The 27863-nt window shown below is 43.4% G+C and overlaps 1 protein-coding gene across 2 annotated transcripts; it reads right to left on the bottom strand.

The window, feature by feature from the left end:
• Positions 1–167: 167 nt before the first annotated feature.
• Positions 168–27848, bottom strand: MIA3 (MIA SH3 domain ER export factor 3). 2 transcript variants are annotated; one of them, XM_082301077.1, is made up of 29 exons: positions 27686–27848; positions 26914–27047; positions 21493–21579; positions 16977–19935; positions 15777–16061; positions 14077–14138; positions 12787–12918; positions 11546–11567; positions 9412–9500; positions 9183–9260; positions 8972–9082; positions 8070–8141; positions 7759–7863; positions 6861–6983; positions 6640–6757; positions 5895–5950; positions 5724–5814; positions 5473–5611; positions 3752–3853; positions 3591–3651; positions 3430–3465; positions 3271–3338; positions 2915–3012; positions 2668–2799; positions 2395–2463; positions 2203–2279; positions 1987–2058; positions 1224–1380; positions 168–856 (listed from the first exon to the last, which is right to left on the bottom strand). In XM_082301077.1, the coding sequence occupies exons 1-29, from the start codon at positions 27837–27839 to the stop codon at positions 600–602; spliced, it is 5946 nt and encodes a 1981-aa protein (XP_082157203.1). In that variant the 5' UTR covers positions 27840–27848; the 3' UTR covers positions 168–599. The 2 variants fall into 2 exon arrangements, with proteins under 2 accessions (XP_082157203.1, XP_082157204.1); XM_082301078.1 differs by lacking the exon at positions 1987–2058.
• Between the last annotated feature and the right edge of the window lie 15 nt (positions 27849–27863).

Here is a 27863-nt window from a genome sequence, read left to right on the forward strand (position 1 = left end):
TTTAGCAAAAGGAATTTTGCTTTTTATTATAACTTTCCTTTGAATACAGTGTCATTTGTGCTTCTGATCTCTGACCAGACATCTTTTTTAAAAAACCCCAGAACCTCAGAGTCCTCATGTAAACCCCTGGCCTACAGTAACTGCAGCTCAATGATGTGATGAAGAAGGCAGGTTGGATAGCATTTTACTTAAAAAATTATTTCCACAGGAAATGATTTGATTTACATTTTTAACGAAATTAGTTCATTTGCCAACTGGTTACAAAGGCTACATTGAATTAAAAGTCTCCACACAGGTACTTCCTTCCTATTGCACTTTTAGAGTAGGTTCAAGTCCATCACAGAAAGGTTCTTGCAGCCGAAGTGGATGGATGAGTTTGTGATCATAAATGCACATAAGATGGCTGTAGCAACTGGATAAAAATCAATCCTGCAAAAGCTGAGATATACTGAAATGGGACCAATGTCTTCAAACCAAGAGCCATTTCCTAGAATTGTGCCCATGGGAAGCACATGGGAGCCAGGTCCATGGAGGCGGCCGGGCGCTGCAGGCAGGGATCCTGCGCTGGGGCTGTGCGTAGTCCTTGGGGCCGGCTGCCCTCAGTCCCTGGGTGCCGGTGGAGGCAAGTCTCTGTTGGGAGAAGGAGCATAGTCCCTGGAAGCCTGCGGGGGGAGCCGAGGGCCTGGAGGATAATCCCTGGGGCCAGGAGGGCCGAGGGGGCGGAAGGGAGGGTGCCCACGTGTGTAGCCTCTGGGATCGGGAAGAGGCGGGAGTGGGCCAGGAGGCAAATCTCTCATTCCTAAACGAGGAGGAGGTAAGAAATCTCTTCCAGCCGGAGGTGGCAAGGGAGGACAACCTAGAAGGAAAGGAAATCATGGAGTTAAATGAAATCTTGCTTTAACTTAAACAGAGAAGTTCCTGATTAGTTCCTCAGTTTGTCATTTTCTGGAGCAGCTCTGGAGTGGATCACTGTCACATGCAGGACTTCAAAGCCCATGAATTATATTCTAGGGACTTTCGGCTGCTGGTTTGCATTTTAGAATAAACAAGGAAAAATACCTCGGCATGAAGGAGGCTTGAAAAAACCCACCCAATCCACGCCTACTAAGCCAGCTCTGAAGCCCATGAAGCTTGAAGAAGCCGCGTGCTAAGGAAAAGCAGATCTGGGTTCTGCAGTCAGACTCCAAGAAGTGCAGTGTCAGCACAGGGCCCTGCAGCCATACCTTGGGGCCCAGGGAGAGGCCGAGGCCCGAAGTGCCCCCGCAGAGGAGGTGGCGGCGGTCCATAGCGAACGGGTGGTGGCAGCGGAGGCCCCAGCACTGGGGAGCTCATCAGAGGTGTCCCAGGGAAAGGAGAGGGGCCTTTGGCACCAGCGTTACCCTGGGCAAGATGAGGTTACACTTCAGTGAGTTACTGCAGCAGACAAGCACTGACACTGCTGAACAACCTGACTGCTCACCCAGAGGCAAACACGTACAAGGGGCAGGGGAAGGAAAGAAAAATAACCCCCAACATACTCCACATTAACCAGGCAGGAAACAGGGACAGCTACTGCACCATCATCATCCTTTCTCCCAGAACACTGCTGGCACTACTCAGGAGTGAGTGGGTAGTGAGACAAGTTTGTTTAGATGAAGCTGTACTAAAGAAAAGTTCGATCCCTGTTGAGGTGTCCTTTAGTAAAGGACCTGGAACTTAGAATTACACATGGAATTGTATTTAAATACCACAAGTAAGTCAACTACTTAGGATTATTATTGTAGTCACTCCAAAGTGTTTGCCCACAGTCTTTAACAAGAAGCATCTCCTTTCCAATCCCACAACAGCCAGAGCACAACTGCTCATCATTAGAGAAGCCCTTTGAGACAGAGGGACAAGCCCTTGGTTAGTTCCACAGAGCACTTGTTATTCAGCAGTTCAGAACACCAAGCCCGTTACTCCTCTCCATCAAAGCAGCATCACCATGTCCAGCCTTGAAATACTCACTGCAGCTGGTTCCATGGAAGAAGGTGAATCTGTAGTTACACTGGGGGCTTCAGACTCTTTGGGAGAGGGTTGCTTTTGGGGTTTTTTTGGACAGCAAATAGGGATAGTGACAGAATATAGACAAGACAGAACATGATATAGTTAAAGAAGCAGCAGGAAGTACAGTGAATCGTGTATTAGAAAGGCTTCCTGAAACTTGGGATGTTCTCAACTCACCACTCCATCCATTGCTGTGGAAGGGGAGGAGGTTCTTGGCTCACTGCTGATCAGGGATGCCACAGCAGGCCCGATATCTAAAAAGAGAGCCACAAATAAGTGTCCTACCATGTGTCAGGTAAGGAAGGTGGGTTTAAAATTGCCTTTTTGAAGGGAGAGAGTAATGAGTAAGTTGCAGACTACACAGCTTACCAGGAACAGACATCCTTCCGGGTAGCTCTGGTGGCCGTCGTGGGGCAGGGGGGCCATCCACCATTGTACCTTAAGAGAAACAAGAACCCCAGAGACCCTAAATAACATGGGCCTGAGCTATTTCTATTTAAAAAACCCCACCAACAACCACTCATTTGTGCATTAATAAAGCAGTTATCAATATCAACACTATTCCTAGAACCAAGATCTGAGCTTAGTGTTCCTGGGCTTGTAGCACAAGAGTTGTCAAAAAAGGGGAGCTTCACTACTTACCAAATTCACCCCTTGCACCTTCCCTTCGAGGAGCAGAGAGGGGCCGGGCAGGGACATCAATCATCTGTGTGGGGGATGGATTTCCTCCACTCACAGGTGATGGGCCAGAAGAGCCATCTCTGCTTAAGGGCCCTGTGCCAAAGAATTAAAACCACTTGATTTGCTTTTCTACAATTTATCACAGCCCTGTATTTTTATGATGTACTGACTCCAAGACCAAAGATTTGGGAGAACCAGCAGCATTTACCTCGTCGTGGTGGGATTTGGCGGTCAGGTCTGCCTGGAGTTGGCTTTACAATGACTGGTCTTTGAAGCATGATGATTTTTTGGTTTACTTCTATTAATCTGATTTTGAAAAATAAAGGTCTCTTACTATTATTCAAGCAATACACGTGAGTTGTATCTATTACAATGTAACAAGGCAAACTACATTGTAAAATGTTACAGCTTTCACTAAGAAATGATATTTTAACCATCAAAACAGTTTAACAGTAGTTAAAATTAGTAACTTAAAAATGCACTGCATATTCTGACATTCTTCTCCCCCCCAAGCAACTCCCAGCACGTTCAAAGAGCAATAGAGAGGGTCTTTTCTGTACTTACTTCTGTCTCAGGTTGGCTGCTTCTCTTTTCTCTTCAGCCAGAGCTCTCTCGGCCGAGCGGGCAATGAGCTGGGAGGGAAAATTTTGTCAACTGCATTAATGGCACCGATGTGAAATCGAATACAAGCTGTTGGCATCAGAAAATGAAGAACATTCTTACCCAGTTGTCATGTGCCTTTTTCTCATGAACAGCAATCTGAGAAGAAAAGAAAAGAAGTTAGTAAGTTTTTATCCAGCTACCAGTATTTCCAATAACTCACCAAAGAGCACTGGAATGATGCAGTAGAAGATGACACAATAACCAGCAAGCAATAAGTTTACCTGGTTTTTGTAAGATCTCTCTGTTTTTTGCAATTCTTCTTCCATATCTTGGATCCTTTGCCTGTACAAAAGGAAAAAGAGTGGAAGGAGAGACAGTTGAATGAATTTTCATCAGTAGGTGAAATAGAAGGAAAATTGTAATCTTCAGAAATTCAAGTTACTTGTAAACTTTCACTTCCTCGATGGCCAGCACAGCTTTTTCATCTGCAGCACACAATTTCTGCTCCTTCTCCTGACGCTCATACTCTTCCTGGGTTAGTTTTCTGCATAGAGAAAAACAAAATGCACCATATAGTCCAGCATTCTACATCTATTACAACTCAAAATCTAGGTATTCCCCTGCCAATGACAATATCAAAATCTATAATAATGTGTGAGATCATAGAGAGAAAAAGATTTTTTAGAAAGAGAGACAGAAATCCTGTCTCTTGAAACCAACAGACAAAAGCTTTGTGTATAAAACCTTAAAATTACGGACATGGAGTTGACTAGAAAGTTCCATCAGCTTCTGAAGATCTGTCAGAATCTATCAACTGCAGACAGTTCATCCCTTCAGATCCTGTAGTTTTCCTAGCAATTCCACAGATGGAAATCAAGATTTATGGAGGTAAAAACAAGAAAGTCTGCTGGACTGACACTAACCACAGGAAATGAAGAAATGAGTGTGTGGTGAGAAGGGGCAAATTGAGGGCCCAAGTGACAAACACGTTCAATTGTGGGAAGCTTTTTCCAAGTATTCTGCATACCAATTTGCTACACAATCGATTTCCACAGTCTTTTTATAACCTCATGGTTCATTTTATTTTTTTTATTTTTGACATTTTTCTGGAATATTTAAGAGGTCCATAGTGTGTTCCTAATTTACAAGAGCTATCCCACAAAACTGGAACCATTAAACCAGTAGCAAGTTAACTGTTGCTAATAGCCAGTTCAACATAATCCACTTCCTTGGCTAAGAGTCAAAACAATTTTCCAGAAAAAAAACAATCAGTAAGTTCTTCATGCTAATCAGTAAGTACTAACAGGCAGTGTAATCTGTATGTCTTGGAAGGAACAGAAGTTCTTCACAGAGGTCAAGAGAAGTTTTCCCTGAAGGGTGGGCTACCCTCCCCACCTCTCCATTCTAAGTTTATTACACATGGATCCATGGAAGTTACAAGGTCAGGCAGTTTCACTACAGCCCCACTTCCAACCTTGTGCTTGTTCCAGCCCTGTGCCTCCCCCAACCAACACACTCAAACCTTAGGAATTTCAATTGCTTCTCCATCACAATTTCAGCTTTCCTACAGAATTTAGCTGAGAATGTCCCTGAATCCCATTCTCCAGTTTTCTCCACAAAACTGATATGGTATTACAGACATTTCAATAAGTAAATAAATAAATGAGGAATGAACACAGGCACACAACAGATCCTCACCACTGACAATTCATTCCTGTCAGCTGCCATCACCAACTCAGCCTTCATTTAGCCCTTTGAGAATGCAAGAAGCTCACAAGGCTGAAATACTAAAGTTTCTACATTATGAGAATTAGGCTCACTGAACTGAAGTCAGAGTAACAGAAACAAATCTTAATGGCTCCTATGTTCTCCTTGACACTTCTGGATGATGTAACAGAGCAACCACAGAATCTGCAGACCAAGCCACCCACCTGCCCTCTCCAGAAATTTAAAAGTAGAAAGCAATACTCTGTGTGCACACTGACAGTCTTTTTAGAATCTCTGGAATAGTGGCAAAAGTAAAGAGAGGGTACCAGCCTCAGCTGTACTGGAACAGTAGCCATCACTTATTCCAACCACAACTTCCAAGTTCTTTGACCTTTCTGAGAGAAGAGCATTTGGACAGTGCCCACGGTACAACAGACAGAGTAAGGAAAGGCTTACTTCTGGAGTGCCATCTCCTTCTGCTGGTACAGTTCACCAAGTATCTCTACTTTCTGCTGAAGAGTTTTGCATTCATTTTCCAGTTGAGTTTTGGCTGACTGCAGCGAAGAGGAGTCGTGTTCCAACGTTTTTATCTTCTCTGTTGGAGAAGAAGTTGCAGTAAGAACCATTATGGTCACTTATATGCTGCTCTGTTTCTTTTTAAGCCACCAATAGTACTTCATCCTAAGCAGTTATTTTGCTAAACCTACCTTCCAGCTCGTGTCTTGCTGTTACCTCATCATTCAGTTTGGACTGCAGAAGATTTCTGTCTTCTTCAACTATGGATAACATCGTTTTGACCTGAAAAAAGGAGCAGAGAGTTTATTATCATAGGCATAGCAGTAACGTGACTGCATTTATTAGATACTTGTGCAACATACCCTGGAGACATCCATCATCTGCTTAATCTGAGTCTTCATTTTCTCACTCTCAATATCTAAAAGAGAAAAATATCTTTGTTTTCCCTGTTTCTTAACTGTGAACAAGTCCGTGGACAACTGTTAAAAGTAACACTCACTACACTTTAATTAGGATAGATCTCCTTCCTTACACAGTCAAAAAAAAAAAACCAAAAGAAAAATCAAGAAGTGGGAATTTCCAGCCCACATACACTATAAGTAGAAAAAAGGGGAAAAAAAAAAAAAAGAATAAAGAAGGATTTCAAAACCAGATGCAGCAAATACATGTGCAACATCACAAATGACAAACTGCCTGAATAGTTTTGAAAACATCTATTTTGGTCTTTCATATTTAAAAATGTGGCTACCTAAATTAGTTATTTATCTGGAGGCAAGCAGAAAGCTCATAAAAAATTCATATCAAAAATAAACGTAGCAGAACAACAAAGCTGAGACACTCAGCTTTTGGAATGCTCTTAATTACTAACCTTTATACACAGTCTTTACAACCATGTCATTACACTCATGGTTACCTTAAAGGTAATCTAAAAGCAATTATTGACCTTGTTGCCAGTTCCTCCCTTCAGTTAGGTATATTTTGTGTTTGAGGATTCCAGCAGGCAGCCTCTCAACCCACAGGCAGCTCTATATGCATGGATTCCCCCTGTTCCCTCTGTAACATGCCACAAACACACCACCACATGATCCTCAGGTGGGATCACTGTACCTGGCAACTCTCCATTGGCCAGATCATCTCCTGGGCTCCACTCACACCCTTTGTCATCCTTCTGGACCTCTGAATCCATGTCCAGCTGCTTCAGCTGCATAATGCAGTTGGTTAAAACCTAGTAAAGAAATCAAAGATTCAATTGCTCTGCATTTTGTGAAGTATATCAGAGTATTTTATAATACATAATACTGAAAGCAAGCTGGTTGTAGAGAACCTACTTCAATTTCATTTTCTTTGTAGGCAAGTGTCTCTTCTATGTCCTTCTGAGATTTCTGATACAGTTGAATCTGTTCACGGAGCTCAGAATGCCTCTCACTCCAACCTTCAGCTTCTTTTAGCAGCTGTATGAAGCACCAAAGCGAGATGATTACTTGCTTTATTTTTAGTGCATGGTGTAGGTAATTAAAGTCTATTTTACCACCAGCTTTGGTGATAACTGATCACCATGGGTCACAGATAAAGGGTGAACTTCAGTTACAGGCTCATTGCTGCTCCACTGGCAGAACTGGATGCTGGGAATCTTTCTGCAGTTTATTATTAGGTGACTTTACAAATTTGACATTTTCTCAGCTAACATCCCAACATCAAACTGCTCACACACCTCAAAATATGAGGAATTAATTGCAGTCCAGACGTAATCAAAACACATTCCTTAAAAGCCACATACTTAATATATGAAGAATGAAAAGAGATATTTATAATTATCTGGAAAAGAACTATCCCAAAATTTCAGGGCTAAAAGTCCTCCCCATTATCTTGGCTTCAGAATTGCGTTCTGGCAATTCTTCACCATTACCTCCTTAAGCCCTGACCCCAAGTGGCAATCTCTCCATCATGCCTTGACTACCCCATCAGCACAGACTTTCTGTGACTTTGCTGACAAAAACTGCATCAGGGGAACTGGCAAAGCCTTCGTACCAGAGATGTGGCTCAGCTGCACAAACAGCCTATGCAAGCAGGCACAAAGCATTTAAATTTTATCATGGTAATAGAAAACGTGGAATTCTGCCATGTTAAGAAAAGAGAGACATGCTGAGGCTACACTCAAAAAACCTAGGAATAAAGGCCAAATATTTTGTTTGAAAGACAAGGTTGCCTGGCCTCAGCATAACTTACCTGCTCCTTGCTCTTTTTCAGTCTAGCATTCTCTTCCTGCACATGATGAAGCTCAGATTTCACCTTTTCTTCACTCAGTTTAGCTTCATTAAGGGCTATCTGCACCTACACATGAAATAAAAAGGAAGAAGAAGACAAAGTCAAACTACAGTGGAGCAAGAGCTACACAAAAACTGGTTAAATGGAAAAGAAAAAGGTACATATGCACAAACAACATGCAACCTGCCAAGCCAGCATCTTCTATTCCATAGATACAAATTTTCCTGGTATCAAAATTTTTGACTGTTGAGGGGGTATAAATAATGCTTTACCTCTGAAAGCTCTGCAGAATGCATAGTGATAGCTTCCTGAAGTTTTTCCAAGGATTTCTGGGTTTCAGAGAGCTATATAAGAAAAAGATGAGCAGTGACTTAGTGTTATCCTGACACATACCTCAGCCTGAGTAATTATTTAACCTGTGTCATCTGGAAGCGTAGAAGCAAAGTCAAAACACCAACAAACTTCCATTTAAAGCATCCATAGCTGGCAGCAACATAGCCCTGCCTTATCAATAAGGTAAGGAATAGAAACATTCAGCACATTCAAATCAACTTTTACCCCCGACTCCGCCTGCCTGTGGCCAGGAAGTTCCCTGTACACCTGTGCAGCCCACAACAAGAGGAATGTGTGCTGCTATCATGAGCAGCAACCTTTGACCAAAACAAGGCCAAAGAGCTTGTTGATACAGAAAAATCAGGGTTTAAAAAGAAGAAGAAAGAGAAACCAAATACCTCTGGACAAGAAAGAGGGGCAGCTTAGAGATCTTCACACTTACTGTAGAACTAAATGCTGCTCTGAGTACAAGAAAATGTCTCTCACCAACCTGAAACTTCCAGCTTATATTGTCAAGAAACTTCCTGTCTCCAGCTAGGAAGTACTGGCCTAGCCCATGACTTGAATACATCTGTTTGTATGTGAAAGCACATAGCCACACAAGTCCATCAAGATCTTACAAAAAAACCCCAAACCCTACAAAATCCCACAAAAAACCCAAACAAAATAAATCAACAGACTAATCCTTTGACCTTGGGATAAACCTAAAATTTCATTTAATCTCGCTTTTTGAGGTGACTCACCTTGTTTGTTCTACCTCTATCTAACCCATCAGGTTAGATATGCTTTTAGGGCACATCAAGCTAAGGACAATGCAAGACACAAGTGTAATTGTTCTAACCTTGTTCTGTTTCTTCTCATTCTTTTTTCTCTCTGTTTCAAGCATGGTGTGCAGATTTTTCACTTTGTTATCTAGCTGCTGATTTGCTTCTTCCAGTTCTTTGACAGTGTCCTTAAAAAAAAAAAAAAAAGGTGCAAAAAGACCAACCTAAAACAAACTATTTTTATTTGTATTTCTGCTTTCAGTACAGAGACAGTTAACTTTCTCTTACCTTAAGCCCTACAGTTTCATCTGAGAGAATGTCTTTTTGTTCTTGGGCCACTTTCACGGATTCCTTTGCCTCCTTTATCTAAGCACAGAAACAACCACACAGAACTGAGGAAATTGTCAACATAATATTCAGTATGAACAGAAAATAAAAATATATTAGATGTTGCATTGATTGTGTCATTAAAGCAATAACAGAAAATGAGGAAGCAAAGAACAACTTAGAACAATACCTTTTGATCATACTCTGACAACTTTTCTAAGATTTCAGTTTTTTCTTGCAGAAGGTTTTTAATCTTTTCAGCAAGTTGTTTTTCTGTCACTAGGAAGAAAAAGAAAGCTTACAGTAACTGTACTTCATATGCTGGGGGAAAAAAATCAGTTATCATTACTACCACTTCAAGGAATATTTTCAACTAATAACTAAAGCATAAATCAAGATAGTGGTAATTCCTTGTCTGTCAGCCCTTTCTGCATCTCTAGCTTTCACTTAAAGTTAGGATTGAAAACAAGACAGTAAAGCTGACACAAAGCACAAAGTTCCTGCATCCACTTCACAGAAGCTGCTCCCAGAACCCAGACCAGAGTGAGGTGCTGGCTACACACAGCTGAGATGTGTTCAGGGGAAGAGCCAACAGTGAGGATTTCAGAGCAGTCTCAGAACATTGCTCAGACACTCAGGGAGATGCCACACTTTCCCTAACAACCTTCCCTTTCTGCTCTATTGAAGCTGAATGTTTTGTGGGCAAAGGTAAGAGGATGAAAGCTCTGAAAGATCTGCTGGGAACAGAACAGAGACTATCAGCTGGGAGACAGCACTGGTAGGTCTTAAGGAACTGCTCTGCTTAGACCTCAAAAGGCCTGTGACCAAGCAGCAGCCTTTAGGCATGCATTTGCTTCTCACCCTCAACAAGCCACCCACCAACCCTTAGGATTCAATGAAAATCTTTTAACATACTTCAATTATTTTATTGTGAATTATTTAAAAACCACCCAACTGCTGTTCTTTTTCAAGTCCTAAGCCACCTTGGTCTGGATCTGACTGCCCCAAGTGCCATTTACCTCACAGCAAATCCTGCAGCACAACAAGGAGCACTGGTTGTTCCACCTGCATCCCACAGAGTGCAATGGCAACTGCTACTCCTCCTTTCCCTCCCACACGAAGCCTCCTGGGACAGTGCAGCCCTGGCCTTTCCCACTCGGGGCAGAGGAGAGACAGCAAGTGGCTGCCAAGGTTCAAGATAGCTCTCAGCAATTTAAGGGAAGCAGCAATCCCTGCAATAGCTTGGCCTCCTAATTTTACTACTGTCATTAAGAGAGGATAATAGATTTTTATCCTAGGGACTCCAAAAGTAATCTATGTTTTTAAAGCATTTTTGTCACTGTTAATATTCCCCTATTTTGGATAAAGATTTTAATAATGACATGGCCTGTATCACACTTGAAGAATATTTATTTGTTCTTATCTTTAGTAGTTTCTATACAGCATCAAAGAGAAAAGTATTCGGGTGGTAGACTTAAATCCATGTTCCTCAGTTTTTTAGGGTGGGCTGCTAAGTAATTTCTGCACCACCAATACCAATATTTTTCCTGCACTATAGAAATCACCTTAGAGATCTAAGATGGACTTTTTTCAGCTCATTAATTCTGCATTAACTGTACAGAAGAAAACTGCAGTATAACCACAATGAAACTAGAGAAGAATGAATGGTAAGTAAAATGGTTTGGGAGGGAGGAAGAGGCAAAGAGTGCCTAGGAAGACAATTCTTCCATATTTTCATTTTTTATTCAATTGTGAGTTCCAGCAATCACCCTACTTTGAATTTTTTTTTTTTTTTTCCATTCAGTACACTTTAATTTTATGAACCTGAAGCTGGAGAAAAACTCTTGTGAAAAGTGATGTGTTGGCCACAGGAATACCTGCATATCTAGATCTACATTTAGAGTGTCTCTTTGCACAGCAGTCAGTTTCAGGCTCCCCTCAATCCAAAAAACAAGAGGAATCAGCTCCTGCCTTCTGAGAGAAAGAGCAAGCAAAAGCAGACACCCTGCTGGTCAGAAAACAAAAACTCTGCCCCATGAACCAGTGGTTCATATTTATGTTGAACGATGTGGAGCTTTTCCTTGCCCTTTATTTCACAGGTGCGAGCCGCATTGTTTCTCCTGATCAAAGCATTATCAGAGGCAAAATTTAAACCCTCAGATTCAACTAAGTATCATTTACTGGCCAAGCTTACACTGTAACCTTGGACTGAGTTTCTCCTTGAATGGGAGTGAAGATGAATATTTGGTCCTCTGAAACAGTATAAATCTTCAAAACTTTTACACCTAAGCATCAACTACACTGAAAAGTAGAGAGCAACTTACCTTGGTATATTCTACTCTTTACCTACAGAAGAGAACAAACAAACAAAAAGACAAAAAGATTAGCCATAAAAAGTGGTAAGTGAAAAATGTTATTAATATTCCCTATGGGGACCACTTACACGCAGGTTAAAGCAGCATATGGAAAACACATCTATCACTGCCAGTGAGTGTTGAGTAACACTACAAACGAGCTTAAGCTGTTTTCTAATAAAAGCTCCCAGGCTAAAGCCCTGTCCGAGAGCCTCAGTAAACGTCTGTTTACTCACTCCCTAAGGGGATACCAGTAACTGCCCACAGCCAATTTGCACAGAAAATGAGGCCATTTTGTATCAAACCACAGCCACAAACTTGCAAACACAAAAAACCCTTGCATCCCAGTTCTGTGCCCTTTAAAGCAGTATGTTCACATGACAGGTGCTCATTTCGAAATTAACACTGAGTAACACAGTAAAAGAAGAATTTCAGAAGCTTTTTTATGCTGCTCTATTAACACCATTTGGCATTTGAAACTGACCCAGCGAATTCAATACCAAAACTCGGACAGGAGAAACAGTATCAATATTGTTATAGATAACAAAGTTTTAATTTATTTTTGTCAGGCAAATATAAAGTATTCCACAAACTTCCAGAACATATCGTGACTAAACTGGATAGCTGTAAAAGCAATCTGCCTATCTGATTCTCATGTCTCAGATCCCAAGGAGAAGCACTGCCATAGTTGAGAGCTGGTGATAAGACTTTTTGTTGCACAGAAAATTATCCATGCAGGAATGAAGACAAATGGAAGAGGCTCTCCAACGAGAATTAATAACACGGTTTTAGGTTTCTAAGCGCAGTACCTGCAAGCAGTTAGACAACATGAAGTGGGGAGGATTAACTGCTTGTTTTGGATATAGCCAGCAAAAGGCTCAAGCACATGGAAGGTTTCTCATATCAAAGATATGCTGACCCTTTCCCCAGCCTTCTTTATTTACATGATACTCCCCTATTTTGCTTTCAAAAAATGCCTCTTACTAAGCAATCTTCAATTAACAGCTTACAGAAAACGCTTCTTAGCACTGCAAGTTACATTAGCTACTCAGCCCAGCATTTAGTTCCCACTAACACTCTAAACAGAAAAAGTAAAAACACAAAAGACTACATATTGCTTTGACACCACTAACGCTGAAACAGTTTAACCATACAAAGGACCAGACAATTAGTGAAACATCAGCAGGCTTGCAAGCATCAAGTATACTCACTGAAAGGCAGGTTCTCCAGAAAAATAAACCAAGTGAAACAATTCCCACTAAGGCAGTTATAATAACAGGCTCCCATGGAAGTCCATGGAAATCAGGCCCAGGACGCATTTCCTCAGGCAGCGTGGCGACCAACTGCAAACCGACAGCAGTGACAGCTATGAGTATGTTTAAATTAAACAGAGAGGTAAAACAAGCATTCTGACAGGTGCCTTTATTCCTCCCATAAAGCCAGCGAACCATCTAGAGGTTTCTTGCAGTTTTTCTGCAAACTGAAAACCGAAAATGAAGAAAACCACAGAGCAGCCGGTGCTCTCATTTCGATGCAAAACTCCCGAGTACCAGGAGGACACCTGACAGTGGCAGTCTGCTGGGAAAGAACAGCCACACCAAAATGAGCTGATGCACACAATTTGCGTTACATAGCACTGGTAGTTATTTGACCTGTCTCCAAATAAAGCTACAAGGATGAAAAACTATAGGGAAGAAAACCCAAACAGTTTTACATCTGATGCCTGTACCAATCCAGTGAAAATGGCTCAGATCTTCTCCCAGCTGTTGCCCCGGTCAGAGGGTCATATGTCATGAGTCTCCTCCTCTACATGGAGGCCAGAGAGCACCTGGGGAAGGTGCGAATGCCTGGTACATGATAGCGACATGACACGGCTCTCAGGGAACAAACTGTGCGAGCCACACGGGTGCCGCAGCCTTCTCCCTTCCTTTCCTCCTGTTTACCCTCTCTCCCTACCTTCTCCACAGCCGGCAGAGGGGACGGAAAGGAGGGCGCACACCTGCCCCTGCAGAGCCCGGCCGAGGGGCGAGCTCTCCCCGCCATCCACGGAGGCCGGGCAGCGATCCCTGACGCCACGGGCCGCCTCCGCTCCCGCGGGATTGCCCCACATTACGGCGCGGGGGCGCGGAACGCCAGCCCCCCTCACGGCAGGGTGCACCGGGGTGACCCCCTCAGGGACCCGCCTGGCTCGGGGGAGGTGTGTCAGCACCCGAGTCGGGCCGCCGGAGCCCCTCCGCCGCCGCTCACGGCCCGCCCGCCCGTTTCCCTGCCCTCACCTGCAGCAGCCTCCGCCGCGGCGAGGGCTCCTCCGCCGGCCAGCCGCTGCCGCCCGCGGGATCCATGGCGGCCCGGCAGCGCCAGGCACACGTCAGCCCTCCCTCCTGCCCTCCTGCCCTGTCTCCCTCCACCAGGGCCCGCCCTCAGGGCCCGCCCGCCGCGCCCCGCCCATCCCGGCCGCCCCGCCCCCGCCGCGTCACACGGCGCGCGCCGCCGCCACTCACCCGCCGCAGCAGCTCCCGCGCCTCGGCCACGGCCCCCCGCCAGGCGGCGCCCGCGCCGGCACCTGCGGGCGAGAGGGGGAGGGGCGGCGTCACCTCACGGAGCGCCCGCGAGCCCGGAGCCGCCTCAGCCGCCGCGCCCGGGCCCGCAGCGGCTGGGGACGGCCCCCGGCGCTCCGGGGCACTGGGGAAAGAGGCAGAAAGCCCTCGGGAAGCGCGCTGATATTCCACAGGCGGCGTTAGGAGGGGTGCCCCGGGAAGGGACACGGCTGTGCGGTGACACTGTGCCGAGCCTGCCTCAGACAGAGCACACCCAGCTCCTCCAGCCGCGAGTCAGAGCGGCACACACTGCAATTCCTAACCAAGAATCCCTCCGATTAGTTCCCAGCACTGTTCACAGAACCACTGAATATTTTAAGTTGAAAGGGACCCACAAGGATTGTCAAGTCCAGCTCCTGGCCCTGCACAGGACATCCCCAAGAAGGACACCATGTCAAACACTCCTGAACTCTGTTAGTACTTCGTAAGCACAGCAAAAGCTTTAAACCATCTCCAGCTCTACCCTGGCCTGAATCCTGTCCTCTCCTCTTGCTGCTTCTGCTGCCACGCTTCCAGGCCAGCAGATTCCATGGCCACCTGCCCAGCCTGTTGTCACACCATGGAACAGCAGCTGTGACCAGCCATTCTGCAATCACCCACCCTGTTACTCACATTTCTACCAGCCCTCCTAAGAATTCCTGGCAAGAAGCATTTAACCACCTTCAAGGAAGGAAGATGATCTGAAACACAGAACATCTGACTGCTTAACCAGTAAGTTATCCACTTGCCATTTAAAATACATGAGTTATCTTGATCAACCTACAGTTTCCCTCAGTTCTTAAGAGATGCTCAAAAGCGCTTGGCCCTGGGGATGGTACAGCACCTCAGCAGCATACAAAAGCTAAGGAAAGTGCCTGAATTTTTCGTAAATGCTTAGTGGAGACAGAGTTATTAAGCATAATCAGAAGTGAAGGCAGAACAGCAAAGCTGAGCGTAGCACTGAGAACAGACTCAAAGATTGTTTCATGCAAAAAAACCAGCTGGGAAAGATGACAGTAATAGGATCCCTCCTTGGCATAATGATGAGTTGGCACTCTAGCTTGAGAGGGATAAGGCCTCAGCCAGAGGGAGCCGAACATTTCTCCTACTCCAACACACAGAGAAATTATTGAACTGCCTGAGGGGAAAGCTACACACCACCTTTCCTGGAAAGTAATATGGCCCAGAGACAAGGGCTAAAAAGAGCACGAAGAGAGAGCACACAATTCCATGGGCAGTACTGTCTATAGCAGGTGACCTTTAGGCTGTCAGTCCCTGCAAGGAGGCAGAAACCTGGGCTGATGGTATGCTTCCAGGGATTTCTGCTCTTTCTCTGCTACTATCCTGAGACACAGTCCACAAGCCCAAGCACAGAGCTCTGACACTCACCGGAGCACTTTTCTTTTTCCTACATTGCATAACCATAGTAGAAAAACTGCTGTGCTAAGTCAGCAATACAGTACTGCCACTAGAGGGACTGTCACTGATCAGGGAAACCCAATGAGGATTACAGCACCATAAAATGAAAGTATCAGTGAAAACTCCGGCTATTTGCCTAAAAATACATTAAACCATGCACCTATTCAAGAGCAAAAGAAAAAAATAAGCCAATTCCAAATGGTTACCTTCAGCAATGTGTTCGCTGGCACTCTCTCCTGAATCAACTGACCCAAAGGAAGTATCTTCCAGGAGTGATCCTCTTTCACTATCATACCCTTCTTCAGCTCCTCCATTATCTGAGAAGTTGGCCTCTTCATGCTCAGGTGGAACATCAACAGTCCCCTCCTCCTCCTCAACAGGCTGCTCTGGCCTCTTATCTTCAATGAGCTGCTGAAATTCCTGATTGCCCTCATCAATGGCATTCGGGTTTCTGGTGGAAACACGGTCATATTCAGCCTCTTTTGCACCATCTGTGATGGACAAGGAGATATGAATTAAGCACTGAGCTAATATGTATTTCTTACTCACATCTACCTTCAGTGAAATGCTGCATTTAACAAAGCTTTCTTGACACTTTTAAAATATTTCAGCTTGTGTACTGCTTCCAATACACTTTCAATCAACTTTCAGTAACATCTAATTAAATGTCTGTATGAAATTCATGCAAGACATCAACCACTGATATATTGAGGTGAAATATTAGCATAATTTGTGACCTTATCAGAAATCACATACTTAACATGTACTACTGTAAGAGGACCCTGGCCAAAAGTCTATCTTAACATCTTGCAGACCAATTAGAAAAACCAGCAAGTTTGCAAAAGACTCTACCTCTGATTTTTGCCCAGTCAAAAGATCTGTTTGTTCAGTATTTCTACATGCTCTTTTATGAATGTGGGCAAAAAAATGATTGTAAAGACACCTGAGATTTTAGGTGCCTGGATTTAGTACCTCAACTTTGCATTAATCACCAGATCTCTAATACTCAGGTGATAATTAGTTCAGAAAAAGAGACTGCTCTTATCCCTCCACAAAATTCAGCACATTAGTATACATTAGTATATGTGAATCCCTGTTTCTTAAGGAGGTACAGAGTACAGACGTGTCCTGAGTGGCTCTTTCCAGCCATATCCATGCATGGATCTCACTTATCCTGCACAGAACTTGCTCCATAAGAACAGACATGCTGAGCTCAGTATTTTCTCTTAGAATTTGTCCCTGAGCCACTCATCACAACGCTGAAAACATGCATTAAAAATAAGCAAGCCCCAGGTTATTTCACAAGGTGTCTCTCACCCTCTTCTTAAAGCTTCTCTGGGTCAGTGTTGCTTGGGACAGGGTTTTACTTCCATTTCATCTATTTATTAACTGGTTTAACATCCTACCTTGAATGTGCAGCTGGTCATCTTCCTGTTCTGGAGGAGATGCAAGTGGGACACTCTCACCAGCAGATGAGTATTTACTCCTCAATGAATATATTAATTCTTGAATATCATCCATCAGTGCGCTCTCCTCATCATACAAATCCATCTCTTTCACCACCTCCTCCTTATTTTCTGCCACCCTGGAATCCAGAATTTTTCCTACAACATCCATGATGCTAGATTCTGAAAACTCCAGTATCTCATCCAGAGCATTTTCTATATCTTCATTATTCTGGCTTGCCTTCCGAGCAAGCTCCATCTCCACCTTCATGTCGTGGAACATGGCTTCAATCCTAACCACGTGTTGGAGCCCAAGGTACTTCTGTAGGCGCATCACGCGCTTTTCATCAAGGAAATCTCTCATTATTGTGAGCTGCTTCACAGACTCACTGAAGTCTGTCAGAGTGTCATTGGTGGCTTCTGAGCTGTCAGCAGGGCTGGGGACATGTGCAGATTGCTGGCGGTCATTTCTTATTTGCTCTGAATTTTCCTCCTCTTTTGAGTCTTTCTGTGAAATGCCCTCTGAGAGATGATCTTTCCTTTGGTCAAAGTCATTGCTGTCTTCTGTGTCAGGAGATTGGGAATTAAGTTCTTCCACAGCTGATGGTTCCTCAGGTTCAGAGGACTCCTCATCAGCTTCCATGACGTGTTGCATCTCATCCAATTTAGCACCTTTTCTCACCGGTACGTCAGCTTGTCTGTTCCCAGTCTCGCTTGTATTTTGCATGCTGGTTGTTTTATCCTCCTTAGGAAATGAGTTTGTTTCCTCCCCTGTTTTGTCAGTAGGATTTGGGGTTCCTGAAACAGCTCCACTTAATTCTTCTAATTCAGGATTTGTATTTTCACCATTTAATATATTACCCTGGACATTCGCAGCCCTTGCTTGCAACAGCTTTGCACTTGCTGCATTCTCATCTTCCAGTAGCTCGTCATCTGCTTGTTTCAGGTCAGGGTCATCTTCAGCATCTGGGTCTTCAGACTGCAGTTCTGGTCTTTGTGTTGTTTCTTTAGCCAAATCTTGGCCAAGATTTCTGTCTGATCCTGCATCCTCAGGAGGAGCAGTTCCTTGCCGAATAAGATTCTCTGTATTAGTGTTCTGTGTGGTGCTTTTTGATTTTTTTTCAGGGGAACTTTTTTTAGTGCTTTCTTCAAACACTGGCATCTTGCCAGGATTTCTTGAAGGTTCTTCATTCACATCAGCCTCTGAATACTCACTCTCATTTTCCCACAGCCTAGGTTGCTCAACAGCTCCACTATAGCTTGGGTCTCCTTCCCCTGCAGGGGTTTCTTTCATGTTTCTCTTTTTTATTTCCAGTTCTTTGTTAGAAGAGGCAGGATTTTTATTTTCATGATCAGTTTTCCCTGTTTGTTTTAAATCTTCTTCATGTCTGAGAAGTTCTTTCTCCACAGTGGGCATTCCACGCTCCCCTTTCTGTCTCAAGAGGTCATGTTGAGATGCATTTTCATCTCCTAGGTCATGTTGAGATGCATTTTCTACCTCTTCCACTGGTTTGGCTGGAACATCAACAGGAGGCTTGTTCTCAGCTTTTCCCTTCTCCATTATTTCCACCCATGATTTTTTGTGCTGTAAATCATTTTCCAAGAACTCCTCTGAGGTATCATCCTCAAACTGTTTATCACTCTTCTCTATTGGAGCAAGTGTAGCTCTTTCGGGACTTCTGTTGATATCATCATCAGATGGTTCTGAAGCATCTTCCTTGTTTTTAAGAAATGATTTGGACTCCAGAGCATTGCCTGGACTAGGCAAAGCATGAGGATCAGGCACAGCTGTACCCTTCAGTGCTGCAGAATGTGGCTCTGTTCCATCAATGAGCTGCTCTTCCAACTGCTCAGTTTTGTTTGCTTTTTCTTTTGAACCCAAATCACCTGTACCCACAGGTTCCTTTCCAAGGGATTCTTTGGAGAGATCCTCAGGTTGAGTTGTTGCTGGTGCTTCTCTTTTACTAATTAGCACCACCTCATCCTGTTTCTCTCTTGTTTGTTTAGATTCAGACCTGTCCACACTTACAGTGTCACCCGACTTCTTGCTCTTACTGAAGGCATCCTTAAGAATTAATGCATCTGAATCGGGTTCCTCCTCATTGTCTCTTTGGTTATTTAGCTTTGTAGCACCCTTTGCATCTTCATCATGTTGATGATTTTGTGACTCAACATCATAGTTTCCATCATCTTCTAAATCCACAGGGGATGTAATTTCGTCCTCTGCCATGAAAGACAGCAAAGGGATTTCTGCAGACTGATCTGCAAAGTCTGGCTCCTCCTCTTCATCGTGAGGATTAATGCTCAAATCTTCATTTAAATCATCTTCCGGTGACGTAACAAGGCGAGTCACTTCATCATCTGATACAACAGCATCAGCAGTTGAGCCAAATTTTGTTTTTAAGTTCACAGAGAGCTCTCTGTTTAAAAGTGTATAGGCATTGACTTCTTCATTCTCTTGGTCAAGTTGGCTGGTTTCACCCTGAGGAATACTAGTGTTTTTGGTATTTTCACTTTCTAGCCCTTTTAATTTCCCATGTAGCATTCCTTTCAAGTGCTCATGTGCAATTTGATCTCCCTGAGAGTTGTCTTTGTGACTACTGACACTGGAGTCTCCCCCAGTATTTTCAGTTCCTTCTGTAAGAGAATTGTCTACTTTGTCTGTCAAGACAAAGTTTTCCTTTCCTTCTTCAGCACTTTGCTCAAGATTGTCCGTCTCCAAAGCACCAAGGGACTTTACTCTATCAGTCTGTTCAGCCTCCTTATCCTTCTCAATTCCTTCAGCTGGTTTTATCCCTGGATCACTCAATTCAGTTTCCCCTTCATTTGCTATCGTCTCTTGCAATGACTTCAGAAGTTCATCCACATTATAATTATCAAAGTCATCCCTTCCTCCATCAAAGCAAACAAAGTCTGTTTCCTGAAATGAAAAACAATATGCAGTCAAAAAATATTATTTTCTCTATAACAGTGATGAGACCAAAAACATTTGCCTACTTAAAGAGAGATGCAGCAGCAAAGTAAATTATGTTAATCATGCAGAATTAACCCCTTGAGTCCTTAATCAAAACTCTTTGAAATCAGTGGAAGTTTTGCCCAAGGACTCATAAAAACCCTAATAAAAAGGTTTGCATGAAGAAACAGCAATGGAGCTGGCAGTATTACACTGCACTCATCACCATATGTCCTGAATGAAGAACAAGTCTATTGCTGAATGCCACTGAAGAGAAGAAAACCAATGTTGCTAAACTTGTTTGTCACAATCTCTATTAAACTGGTGTCCCCTTAAAGGACCAAGTCCTCCAAGCAGGAGCTCCCTATCATGCAATTTCTGAAAAATAAGTAGAAGCAGTGCAAGATACTGAACACAATTTCACAGAACCATAGAACGGCCTTGGGTTGAAAGGGGTTTAAAGATCATCTCATTCCAATCCACTGCCATGAGCAGGGACACCTTCCGCTAGACCAGGTTGCTCAAAGCCCCATCCAACCTGCCCTGGAACAATTCCAGGGATGGGGCATCCACAACTTCTCTGGGCAACCTGTGCCAGTGCTTCCAAAGAATTTCTTCATAATATGTAATCTAAACCTGCTCTCTTTCAGTTTGAAGCCATTCCCCCTTGCCCTGTCACTACATGCTCTTACAATAAAAGTCCCTCTTCCATCTTTCTTGTAGGCTCCCTTCAGGTACTGGAAAGCTGCAATCAGGTCTCTCTGGAGCCTTCTCTTTTCCAGGCTAAACAATCCCAGATCTCTCAGCCTTTCCTTGTAGGAAAGGTGCATCATCCTTTGAATCACCTTGGTGGCCTCCTCTGGACTCATTCCAAGAGGTTGATGTCCTTCCTGTGCTGGGGACCCCAGAGCCGGATGCAGCACTGCAAGTGGGGTACCAGAGCAGAGTAGAGGAGCCTGCTGGCCTCACTGCTTTGGATGCAGCCCAGGATTCACTCGGCTTTCTGGGCTGCAAGCATGCCTAAAGCTGCAGCCTCAAAGAGGCTTCACTGACACAACTCTGGAGTTGCTTCTATTAGTGCATGAAAGCCAGTCATGTGTGAAAGGGCTGCAGGACTAATTCTAGAATCAAAGGGCTGAGTGTTTTGTTTGTTTCTGACAGTACTTTAAACTTGGAAAGTTTGGGAAAATGAGCCATTTTGATTACACACCAGAAGGCCTATGCACAAGCCAGCTAGCAGGACTTTTACAGAGCTCAGTCCAAACAGATTTTGTTAAAAATAAAAACATAATTCAAGAAAATAAAGGTCAATACCCACATTTTGGGCTCATGCTTTCACACCCATCTGCATACAGAGCTGCACAAACATTCCACCCCGCCCATGTATGTATGTAGCTGCTTACTAACAAAAAGTTACTATAAGTCACTAGTATTCCCATTTTCTTCCTTGGGAATTTTACTGAATGCCGAGGTAAGAAACAGTAAGAACCCCAACTGAAAAAAAAAACCCCAAGTAAGACTTACATCTGTTGGTAATTCTAGCTCCTCATTGGAATAATTATGATTTATTTCAAGTAAATCCTTTGGAAAATATCCAAAATCACTTCCAACCTGCCAAAAAACAAACACACACAAACAAAAAGCAGTAAAGAAGGCTTAGAAATCACATGACTCAAAAAATGCAGACAGCAGTAGCAAGTATGTTGGACTGACTCTCAAGTATTCTAATTAAGTTTAACACCATGAATAAAAGAAGACCAGCAATGCCTTGTTTGTGCAAGACTTTTCACTGAGGTTTTATACTTACATTTCACAACAGCCTTGTGAAGTTGGTTTAAGTTTTCCTGTTCATGTTTTAAAGCCTGACTTAAAACAAATTATTAGGAGAGTTGGGAATGAAGCCCGGGCCTTCTGGCTCATGTGCTGTAACTGCTATTGTGCAGGCACCAGAGGCACCACACATGCCTCAAGGATTTTCTCAAGTAGCAAGCAGAAGAGGATCTTTGACTAATAAGATTTATATCCATGCACAATATTATAGCCCAAAATACACTCACTTTGTAACTTATGGGGGAAAAAAAATTCTTCAAGCAAGTTGTAGGGAAATGCAAAATTGTACCCAATGTACTAATCATTTTAAAACCTGTGTGGAAAATATAGCTCTCTGCAAATGCACTGTTGCTCTTCAGTGCCTGACACAAGCAAAAATCAATCACAGAATGGTGATTTTCAATGTGCTAAGGCAAGGCAAACAGTGGAAGACAAGAATCTCTCTTATCACTCACCAGATAAGATCTACACAGAGTAATGCTCTCACTTGAGAGTTCTGACAACAACTGTCAAGATGCCAATATTAGTAGCATGCAATCACTACACTGATTAGATAATTCAGGTAATTAGAGCCTGGTGGACACACCTAGAAAGCTACAGAGTTCCTAGACAACCAAAATATCTGGGGGAAGAAAATAAAGTTGGTCATTTCCTCCATCATTTGTTACAGGAGAAAGATGACAATTGCCAATTTTCTCGAAGAGTTTGTGTGGGGAGAGCATTCAGCAAGAGATCAAATTAAAAAAGAAACTGGGTATGGGATATTAGGGATCCTCAGGTATATTGTTACACTGATAGCACTGAAACAGGTTAACCTTGCCTGAAGCTTTCTGCATTTACAATATCCATCCATATATATATATATATACACACACACACACATATACACAATGGTATTAAAAAAAAAACATGAAGAGGAAATTAGTATCTTGTAAATAATATGTACTAATAATTTTTGGAGGTGTTTGTTTTGCTATGCAAGCAAAGGAAGCACTGATACATTAGAGGACTTCCTTTTTAAACTACCTGTCATTCAGATCTTACCTTCCCTAGTCGATATCTCTGAAGTTAGTTACATATATATAAAAAAACCCAAACTGTTCCCTCCCCACCTTTTGTAAATATATATGCTCTCTTACTGAAAACAGATCATGTATGCAGGTTTATTATTGGGAATTACCAATGGGAATGGGAAATTCATTTAGACAAGTCAAATCAGAAGTCTGTCTTTGCGTGATACACTAGAGTTTAATTGTAAATTGGCTTGTTTCTCTCTCTAAACATCTACTCCAGTTTTTAATGATCTTTCTGAAAACAAAAGCTGGAGCTTCAAAGTAGTCTCCTTACAGACTAATCTCTGTGACTACCATTATAATCAGGCATCACAATTTCAAACTCCTTTATTGCAATCCAAGCTGCTGACCATACAAGTCCTCTGCAGTGACCCAATTTGCCACTTCTGTGGTTTATAAGCCATATGGGATCTGCCTGCCCAAAATTCAACTGCTTCTCTCCTTACAAGTCCTCTCTTGTAAGGGGAAAAAATGCCTCATTGTGCAAATAAAGGAAACATTCATTCTCAACAGACATGACAGAGGAAAGGCACTATATCAATGCCAAAAGGGAGAAAAAAGTGCATCCTTCATGTTCACTCTCATCCCAGCTAAAAAGTTGTGCATGGACAAAACACATGGCTGTGTGTACAGCATCTGGCCCCCCTGGTGCCCACATGTGACAGGCAGCTGCAGCAGATTCACTGACCAAGATGCCAGACCCTCATACCATCTACCAGAAAACAGACAGCTGGGAAAGAAGATGTTCAAATCTTTTTAATCTTAAAGCCTACATCCCTAAAGCCCACACATCACAGGTACCTAAAACTGCAGAACATTGGGCAAAGAAGAGCTGGTTTGTCTGCACCTGCTGAACACTGGCAGTGTTAAGAAAACACAGTATTGCCCTGACCCTCTGGGTCCTCCAGAAATACTCTATCTTCCTGTCTTACCTTAATTTTACCCACCCTGTCTTCTTTTTTACTAACCTGTGTTCAAGGTTAGAAAACAAACAAACAAAAACAGACCAAAAAACAACCACACAAAAGAGCCACAATCTGCAGTCAAGGCCATTTCTTGTAATGTGAGGCCAGAAATGGTTTTCTTAACATTGAATCAAAGGTATGAAGTTAATCCATTTGCCGTAAGATAAAATAACAATCTTAAAGTGTCTTTGACAAAATGTTTTGTTAAAAAGCAGCAGGTTTTCCTTGGAATGATCTAAAGTACTTCTGGAGTTCTGGACCCTGCTAAAGCGAGGACAGAGTGCAGGAAAAATGCACAGAAGTCTATATAACAACTTGATGGTGTAAGCAACACAATGCTGAAGAGGAGACTGGTTTTACAGCAGGACGCTGTGCATGGGACAATGAGAGCACCTGATGTGCTCTATCTTTAGGGCTTTGGGGGGAAAAAAAAAATCAAGCATTTTCCTGCAACTGATGTATTCATGAAATTTGTAACATAAAATAACTATTAAATAATGGTCATAGAGTATTTTCCAAGCATTTGGCTTTGCTTTATTATTGAGGTTTAGAGAACTCTGCTAAAAACTACAGGCCATATAACATACAGAATATATATTACAGCTGGGTTCCAGAATTTTTTTCACATGCAAAATAGCCAGTGAACATAGTGTGTGCTCTGCAAGCAATTTAGTATTCAAGACTGACATCACAAAATAAAAGAGCTATTTTGTCAAAATACAACATGTTTGCTGGCACAGGGGAAAAAAAAAAATCAACAATGGCTTGAAAAGGGTGGAGCAAATTAGAAAAGCAAAGGCAAATAAAGCCCAGTCCCAACTGCTGTAGATTTTTCAGCCTTGGTGAAAGGCTCCTTTCCTTATCTGATCCTCTCCCTTCAGGTTAGAAATACTATTGTATTTCTTTTGGCTCCTTCAAATTGATTTTGGAATTAGAATCTGTATTTACAGCTTGTTTGAAATAAGCCCCCAGGTTGTGTTAGTTGAAGCTTCTCATACACACATTCCCCTGACCTCTGCCCACACCTGACAATCAGAATCCCAGTTAGCCCTTGATTTCATAGTTTCTATTCTGCCCTAATAAACCCTTTCCCCAAAAAACTTTGGGGAATGGAAAAAGGCAGGAGGGTGGATGGATGGGATCATATCATGCACACAAAGCCAACATGAAGTCACGCAATGAGATCCCAAAAGGGCCGTAGCAGAGGGTAACATGCCTTCCATTGGAATTCCTTTGATGGCAGACCTCACTGGGTAGCCTGATTTTAATTAGCAAGCAGCAGCTTCCCCCTAGCTCCAAGACTTCATGCAGCAGGCACAGCTGGCCTGCATAAATCAAGCTGCCCAGCCAAACCTGGCATGGGAAATCAGGCTGCCCAGCCAAATGTGACACGGGGAGACACGCTGCAGGAGAGAGACCCCAGTGCTATCTGTGAGTCAGGGACAGGGGCAGCCGTGCCAGAGCCCTACTTAAAATGCAAGGGCAGGCACCTCTGACCCTGCTGCAGCGCTTCCATGTTGCTAGTTGCAGGGTTATGATTAATGCAGCAGCAGTCAATCAGATTGGGGATAAAAGAAATAAAGGCTATAGCCACCAACCAAAAGGAAACAGTCTGGCAGCACTGCCCTAAAAGGACCACTGAAAAACGTGTAACACAGTTGAAAAACAACAACAAATAAAATGGAGCTTTGCAATTCTTTCCAACCTGCCAGCTGCAGCTTTTACTTGCTAAACTCAAAGCAAACATCCTTTTAACTTGGAGACACACCTAACTGTTGCATGAGCTGCCTATCAGTGAATAATTAAACTGAATATTAACTCAGCAATTACCTTAACCTGCTGTCTGATCTTGCAGCCTACATTATACCTTGTTAGAAGATGCAAAATTGGCCCCATGCTGCTACTCTGCATCTCAAGAACTGGCAGCCCTGGAAACCTGTACCAGCTAATTACCCAGATTATTTATGGTACAGTACATGTCAGAAGGGAATTACCAGCATGATAAAATTATTAACTCTTGTTTCACCATGTGCTGCAGTTTTTCCACTCACTTCTGTATTGTTCTAATTGGATTCAGCTCCTACTGAGGGCTTGGCTGTCCATGTCCAGCCTGAAGCGGTTACAGAAAGTGATACATCCTGACTTTCACTAAACCACTGGTCCCACAGTCAGCACCCAGGTGTGGTTTCAAGCACCCTAGACCACTGTCAAAATTGTCTATCCTTTGTAGACAACCAGAAAAGAGGTAGAAGTAAAAAATTTGGACACTAAAAAGGATGTAGGGGAAACATGAGGAGGAAGCAACAGGGACTAGGTCTAAGCAACCTCCTGATTGCCAACAGTTTCAAGGGAAGCGCACAAAAACTGCTCTTCCTCCGTGGTATCTCAGTTCTGCCTCTGCCAGGCAAATAAGGTGCTTATGAAAGTTGAGAGAAGCTTTCTACAAAGAAACTGCAAGTATGGGGATGTTCCTTTCCCATTAGCAGAAGCCTCTCAGACTGTCCAAGGACGCTGACTCAGACAAGGCCACTACAGTGCAGCTGAGAGAGACAGACCTTTTAGAAATCAAATTTACCTTAATTCTTTCTAGTTTTACTACTTATTTTTCCTCCAACTCTGCATGCAGCTTAGATAAAAAGGGGAAGAAGGCAGATGAATATTAGTAGGAGAAATGCAATTAAAACATGCACATGGAGTGATCTTTAGCAGGATTACAGAGTGCAGGATGAGACCACGTCACAGGAAAACACAAGCACAGGCTTAAGCCTCCCTAAGTGGGAAGGGAGGCTCAGCTTTCAGGCAGGCCTGTGGCCACCACCACTGACAGTGCTGCAGTAAGAGGTTTCCAACACTAAGGCAGTTTTCTAACAGTTTTCAGAACACATAAGTGTTGCCCATTTTTCACAGCACTTAGGTTTGATCAAACCTCATCCCATTTCCCACCAGCCTCATGACAAAGCAGCATTCACTGTGTTATTTAACCATGTTCAAGACTCCAAGCATTCTCTTAGAAGGCAAAAGGAATGAAAACAGATTACCAAGAAGAGCAAACAGAAAAAATGCTTTACAGTACTTACGCTTCCAGCCCAAAGCTCAGTTGATTTTCCTATTAGTTTATAATACACATATACCGCTTCTCCCTTCTTAAAATTTACAAAGCGACAATCCGGACCTTTAAAATCCCGCATGGCCTTCCCTCGGCACATTAACACTGTCAAAAGAAAACAAAGAGAAGAGCATTACTTAAAAAATAATTTACATGAAAAGTGTCTTTGCTAACTAGCAGCAAACAAGACCTCCTCACATGCACCTCTTTGCTATTTTCCAGATTGGGTCAAGAGATAAGAACTAAATTGAAAGTATAACTAAGATTTTTTTTAGCTATAATTAACGCAAACAAACAAGCCAAGTTATAGCTAAGGAAAAAAAAAAAAGCAAGTTATAGCTAAAAAAGAAAAGCAAGCATTCTAGTCAAGACGAGGGTTTGACAAAGCGCTGGAGAACCACACTTCAGGGGTGCGCTATGAAGCTAATTATTAATGTTAAATCAGAAACATGACATCTGTGTCCCAGCGAATCGGCCCTGAAATGATCCCAGAGAACACCCAGAAAGCGGGTTTATAAGGAGAGGGCTTTGCGGGGGGGGGGACCAAACACGGAGCTGCGGGGATCTGAAAACTTGGCCGAGGAGAGAGGAACGGCGCGCGTGGGCGTCGCACTCCCGTTTTCCCGATTGTCCCCAATTTCCGTGCCAGAGCCAGCGGAAGGAGGGGGCTTTGGGAAGAGCCTCCGAGAGGCATCTTTGCCCACAACCCCCTTGCCGGGGCTGTGCCCGCCGCCCCCACTCACTGCTGCACTCGAGGTCGGCGCAGCGCTTGCGCTCGGCGAAGCGGCGGCCCAGGTCGGGCGCGGCGGCGGCGGCGCAGCGCGGGCCCGGCGGCGGCGGCAGCAGCAGCAGCAGGGCGAGCAGCAGCCGGGGGTCCGGCGGCGCGGCTGCGGCCATGTCGGCGGGCGCCGGGGAGGGAGG

The sequence above is a fragment of the Coloeus monedula genome, assembly GCF_965178545.1.
Source record: "Coloeus monedula genome assembly, chromosome: 2".
Taxonomy (NCBI): Eukaryota; Metazoa; Chordata; class Aves; order Passeriformes; family Corvidae; genus Coloeus; species Coloeus monedula.